Source organism: Phoenix dactylifera, chromosome 3, assembly GCF_051530095.1.
Source record: "Phoenix dactylifera cultivar Ajwa chromosome 3, Ajwa_hap1_PhDact_Kaust_v1.1, whole genome shotgun sequence".
Classification (NCBI taxonomy): domain Eukaryota; kingdom Viridiplantae; phylum Streptophyta; class Magnoliopsida; order Arecales; family Arecaceae; genus Phoenix; species Phoenix dactylifera.
Genome location: NC_143192.1, coordinates 51,823,857 through 51,830,124, shown reverse-complemented (window position 1 = coordinate 51,830,124; position 6,268 = coordinate 51,823,857). Strand labels below are relative to the sequence as shown.

General features: G+C 37.7%; 1 protein-coding gene across 1 annotated transcript; it reads right to left on the bottom strand.

Moving 5' to 3' along the window:
- Positions 1 to 510: 510 nt before the first annotated feature.
- On the bottom strand, positions 511 to 5,419 carry LOC103719596 (GDSL esterase/lipase EXL3-like). The gene is made up of 5 exons (XM_008808917.5): positions 5,099 to 5,419; positions 3,811 to 3,941; positions 3,481 to 3,714; positions 1,672 to 1,927; positions 511 to 899 (listed from the first exon to the last, which is right to left on the bottom strand). Exons 1-5 carry the CDS (start codon positions 5,358 to 5,360, stop codon positions 706 to 708), a joined length of 1,077 nt encoding a protein of 358 aa, XP_008807139.4. The 5' UTR covers positions 5,361 to 5,419; the 3' UTR covers positions 511 to 705.
- Positions 5,420 to 6,268: the final 849 nt, after the last annotated feature.

Here is a 6,268-nt window from a genome sequence, read left to right as displayed (position 1 = left end):
AGATGAGGTGATTGGCATGGTGTAGAGTATAATTTTTCAAATTGGTGCCACCGGTTTTGCTATAATTGTGTCCCTCAAGGCAACAGTTTAGAAGGTCCTCCTCTTCGAAGTAGTCTTGGATTTAATTGGTACCAAGGGGCTCATGTATGCAGGAAAATTATATGTCTACAATAAATAATTAACTTCTACACTTAATTGAATGCCATTGCAACCCTCTTTTGTTGACAAATCATACCAAACTGATACTTGAGCCCACTTTTGGACTACATGTTAAGGCTGATGAGGCCTAGGTCCAAACTTGGTGGTTGCACATTTCTAGTCCAGGGCAGGAATGGTCCAGCTTGGTAAACCCAAGGAGCTTAGGTTTTCTGGACTCAGATGACTATATTTCCTGCCTACTGGAAACAATCAGGCAATTCACAAATATATGACCTACGATCCTTGAGATGTCACAAAGAATCCCAACACTAAAAAAGAGATTTGTTGATGTACTAGAAGACTGATGGTAACTTCCAAGAAAATGGGGTTTATAATTAGGGGAGTAGCACTAAATCAAATAGAGTTTTACATAACTAAGATTGCTTGAACACTCTGCCACGCAACATCGAAATAAATTACTCGAAGAATACACTCTAGGTACTTAATAAAGCTTGTAGATAAAGTGAATAACATTGGCGAGACCCTGAAGACAAGAAAATTATATCCTCACATCAGGAGTTGTATGTTGTCTTTGAAAATTTTGTCAATCATGATCTTGTAGGCTCTCTCAGTTGGGTGGTAACTGTCCCAGAAAACGTACGCCGTAACATTTGGACAGACGGAAGCCGTCACCCTATTACACAGGACTGTAACCTCTATTTCTCCGGTACCGCAACATCCCCTATCTGATATCTCAAATCCTGCAATTAGATGAGTACATAATAAGTACATAAAATCTCGGTCGGATTGAAGACTGATGATGATGATGATGATGATGTTAACGATTATAATGCTAGAGCTAATGATACTTTTGTTTTTGCAACTAATGCAAGCTGATTATAATGTCAGTGCTTAGCCTAATGATGGTGATGATATTGGTTATATTGCTAATGGTGGAACATATTTTAGGTGCTTAAATGCCGATATTATTTGATCTTTCCCCTTAGAGAAGTTGCACTCTTTAATTATCATATACATGTCATTGTTTTCAAATTAACTTGAGAAGAAGGTAAAAAAAAAATGCGAGGGACATGGGGTGTCAACAGGTTGGGCTAGCCCTATCTTTCTACGGATTAGGCCTCGGCTCGGGGCAAGAACACGCGGTTTTAGGTTTTGCCTATCTTATGTTTCCATTATCTGTTGCTTTGTTTTGTTTTGCATAATATTGTATCATTATCTTTATTTACAGTCAAAATTAGCTTGCCTTTTTTTTGTTTTACTAAAGCAAATAGTTGTATTTATGCTTTATTGCAAGCAAAACCGTAGGAAAAGATGAAACTTTTCGATAGAAATTTTCAAATTTGTGAATTTATAATCAAATAAGCAAACAGAAAATTAAGGTTTTTTTTAAAAAAAGGCTGGCTAGATGTGGCCAAGTGCGGCCTAGGCCTATGTTTCGATGCCTGTTTTTTGTCATTGATTTTGTTTGGGATTGAGTTTAAGATACATGAACTGTAGTAAAGATTGAATTACCGAATTTTGAGGGATGGAAAATAAGATCGATTAACATGGAGTAGATGTCGATGTAGACAATCTGTACGCCCTTATGTTCTTTACTAAGTCTGTCGGCCTCCTTCTGTATCTTAGAATTGAACAACTGTGCTGCTTGGTTACGCATTGGTTCACAATTTCTCTCGATTCCTCCTCCAAGAGTTCTTTGTGATGGTACGCATCCTATAGGGGGAAGACCCACAAATGCAATCTTTCGGGCTCCCATTTGGAGTAATTCCTGAAAAGGTGAGAAAACTTTAAGCATATTTTCTATTCAATGATTCACAAAATTGATTGATATTATAGCAGACAATACCATGTCTCATGCTTTTGTGTAATTAACAAAGATTGGTAGGAAGAAAATATTTTGTGCTTTAAAAGAAGCTAAAATATACCCTTTCGTGTAGAGAGCAAATTATAAGTTGAAATCAATCTAGAGCTCTGCCATCTTGTAAGACTCTAATCTTATAAGACAAGCGAAGCCCAATTTTTCATGATAGTTGGCTGCCAAAAATATAGCACGTAAAAATATCGACAAATAAGAATGCACAAAGTTGATCTCAGATGATTTAGAAAATGGTCATAATTATGATTGGCTGCCAAAATCTATCACAATATTGCCATTTCCTACCATCAATATGAAATAAGATCTTAAGGTCTAAAAGTAGCTGGAGAGTACCTATTATTGAGCCAGTTTTATGGTTTTGTCTCCTGCGGCCTCGAATTTATTTACCTCCTTTTAATAAACGTTTCAAGTCGATTAAAGTGGCTACGTACGACTGCATTAATATCCTATGTCACCTATGGACACGACCCATTCTCAATGCCCGTAACAGACTTTGTTGGGTTTCGATTAGGTTATCGGTGGCTGAGATTTCTGATTATTTTCAATCTTTTAAAAATTTCTTTCGACTTGGTTCAGCTCGGATAAGCCATATCCTCACGTTGACTTAGAATTAAACATACATCTGCATGGATCCTCATATATTTTCTTTATTTAAGTCTTGATATTATTATCAGGCTAAAAATTAAAATCTAATTAAATCCAATTACAGATACTACGATAAATCTATGATCGGTCTGATTGGGTTTGTGCTGCAATATTTCTTAGTTCATATGAGCTATAGATCTGATCTGCTCCGATAACAATTGTCATAGTCCAAAATCTCATTAAAAAAAGTTAGTCAGATTTTATTGTTAAAGTTTTTTTGGTCCTATATATGACCCAAGATCCATCCATTGTGTAGTTAATGTAGAACTAAACATGCACCCGTATGGATCCTTCATAAGTATTTTTTATTATTATTAAATAAATATAGTTCGCTAATGTGTTAATACTAACAAGGATATTCTTGGCTCCCATACATCTATCCCAAATGCATAAAATAATTTACGTGTCTTCTTTCACCTCAACAAGTAAACCGATAAATGTCAATTGTAAACATAAAATGGGTCAATATGAAATAGCAAGAAAGTAATGCTCCACGTAAAGAGCTAAATAGCCACCCATGCCTCTCCGTTTCCATAATTTTGATGAAAATGGAGGCTAAGAAGGCAGAGCCTCCATTAGTCATCAGATTTTATTAACAAAAGAATTAATTATTAAATAGGGAGTTCAAAATGAGGTGAAAGAGTGTACTACATAGAGGAAAAAATAAGAAAATTTTTCATAACTAAATTATAAATAGCAGAATCACAAAGTTGTAAAAAAAAAGGGAGAGAAGAACATTCTAAATATTTTCCAAAAAAGACAAGGCTCAATTTAAAAGCAAGTCTTTGAATTGAATTCACCTCGAGGAAACTAGAAGCCCCACGTATCATCAAGTTCACATAGGAAGGAATGTCGTATTGTAGCCTCCTAAATGGAGTTGTGAAGTAAGTATTGGCAATATCATCGGTTCCACTGCACACAACATATAGACTCTTGGCGACAATGCTTGTGGCTCTTTCTTCCCCGGCTATGGCCTTTAGCCTCTCTTTATACTTCTTAAATAGCTTGAGCTCCTCCGTCATTGATAGAACGTTCTGAAACAGCAAGCAGCAGGGCGTGCCTTACTCTCCATTTCAGACGCATGAGAAAAAAGAAGAAGAGGAGAAATAGATGTTTGGTGCAGCAAATACCAAAAGGGTTGGGGTGAGAGGGTCGTATCCAGTTGCGCCAGAAGCAAAGCTCACCCCAGTTAGGATGTCTTCGGGTTTAAGGTCATAGCCAAAATATGGGGGCACCAATTCCTTCACACCCAACTTGGAGGCTAGAAACCCAGATGGTGGTTAATTAGATGATAAGTGAAATGCTCAGCATGAATCAATCAATAAAATGCTATGACAATGCACAAAAAGTTGAAGGAGCCTTGTGATTCATCAATCTCCATCTCCTTTGGAAATTTTATCCCTAAGGTAGTGAGGCTATTACTAGGAGTATGGTTTTTTAATAAGATTTTTTATTCGTGCATCAGATCATAGTTCAAATGATGGAACTTTGTAGCATTACAAAATGAAAGTAATACTCGATTGGGTAAGTTTGCATAGAATGTGGAAGGGAACCCTACCTTTGTCTTAAACTAAAATTTTCTATGGCTTAATGTAACATATATAATTTTGTTTTAGATGAAATAATATAAATTTTTGATATTACATATGTAATTAAATTTGTTTCAAAATATACGGTGCTTGTTAGGAAAAAGATAAAAGGTTATAACTATAAAATAGAAGGAATTGTAGTTACGACCTTTCATATATGAACTGGAGCCTATCTTAATAGTCACACCTCTCTACTTAATGGCAGCAGAGCCATGGATGGTGCATTCTCTGATAATTGATCTTGGACGTAATAAGGGTGGGTCCTTCGTGAGCGAAGGCTTAAGGGCTTTCGCACTTTTTTAATGTCATCTTTATATAGGAAAAAGCTACATATAGATCACCTTCCAAGGGGATCACTGCTCAGTTTAGTAGTAGATCTGGAAGTTGGTGATTGGTAGCAGTACTTTTTCATACATGTTACTACAAAGCAATCCACATTATCATCTTCAGATGAATATAGTTTCGCTGCTGTTGCTTTCACTACAAATGAACCATGCCCCACTGGTGATTTAACCTTCCACATATTGCTGTCAGGATATCTCTATGTAATTTTTTAAATCCTCCTTATATTGCCATCAATATCTCAACTATGTCCTCAATGCGTGAGAGTGAGCGAGAGCGACAGGACTTATTCTTCTTAAGATTTTGTGCTTTTTGAGCTAGAGGAATGTACTGAAGTACACATTCCAGTAAACCTTGAATCCGTTTATTTAATCAAGTTCTACGAAGACTCTGTTCAGGATTAAGAAAAAGAAAAAGATAATGAGAACTAGGGAAGCTAAGTAGAAGCTGAAAGTGGGTTTACGGCATATGCTCTCTTTATACATACCTATCAAGTCCGAAGGGATTCTTCCATTGGAGAACCTTCCGGTGGGCTGGTGACGGACGAAATCCTGTCCGTAGGGAGGGAAGTTGCACCTGACGAGGGTTGGCAGAACGTTGTTATTGCCCGGATCCACGATCGAGTCTCCGAACACGATGACTGCCGGAACCCTCGGAGCCGTCTTGTTCTGGGTATCTCCTAATGCTTGGGCAACCAAGAGACACAATGCCATGAAACGAGCCCCTAACACAAGGCTTCTTCTCTCCATTCTTTCTCCTCTCCTCTCTTATCTGCACTCCTCCCAGTTTTAAGTCGCTCAAGATATGTGACGACATGCACACTGCCTCCTCTCCTTATATAGGAGCGAGCTCACTGACTCGAGCGATCCAACTTTGAAGGCTTTCATACTCCTTAGTCCTTACTGTCGACTTTACCCGGCCGGCCATTGATACAAACTTCACAAAATTAATCTGGTGTGGAAGTAGGCAAGTATCAAATAAAGGTCGACATATCTGCCAAAAAAAACAGAGGGAGGAAAGATTAGAGAACATTTATTAACGAGGTGCATCAATGGGGGTGGTTGTCCCGCAAATCACATGCACCTCCATCTGATCGGACCATGGCAGTCGAATCAGCTCAAACACGTGGGATACAGCTCTTCACCTCGAGGAGTTCACTCCCAGAAGTTAAAGAGAAACGAAAAGAGAAAAGCCACACGGAAAATATACGTATTAGATACTACGGGGACTGGTCCATGCAAACGGTATAGTGATCCCAAATAATATCTATCAGGATGGCTGGTTTGCATGTTTTATACGTAGCTTGACCTCGAACTTTAGGAGCTGTGCGAGTGTAAGGTAGTTTATGTTTTCAGGAAGGTCCCTAAAATTCTTGGTGGCGTGTGATTTGTATTCCTTGTTAATGTATGTATGCTGTTTATAGGGCTGAAGAGTTCACAATCCAAGTATCAATCATGGTGGATGAGTGAAGATGACAACCATATCTAGATGATGATATCCATATGCTTTCCTCTTTTATGAAGAGAAGGGATAATTGACATCTGCGCCCAGTTGTTTTGACTGCCCTTTGATGTTTAATTGTTGTTGATTGAAAAGTTAGATAATTAGCCACAAGCTCATTTTCATGAAGAAAATGAAAGGAAAGAATACATATTTA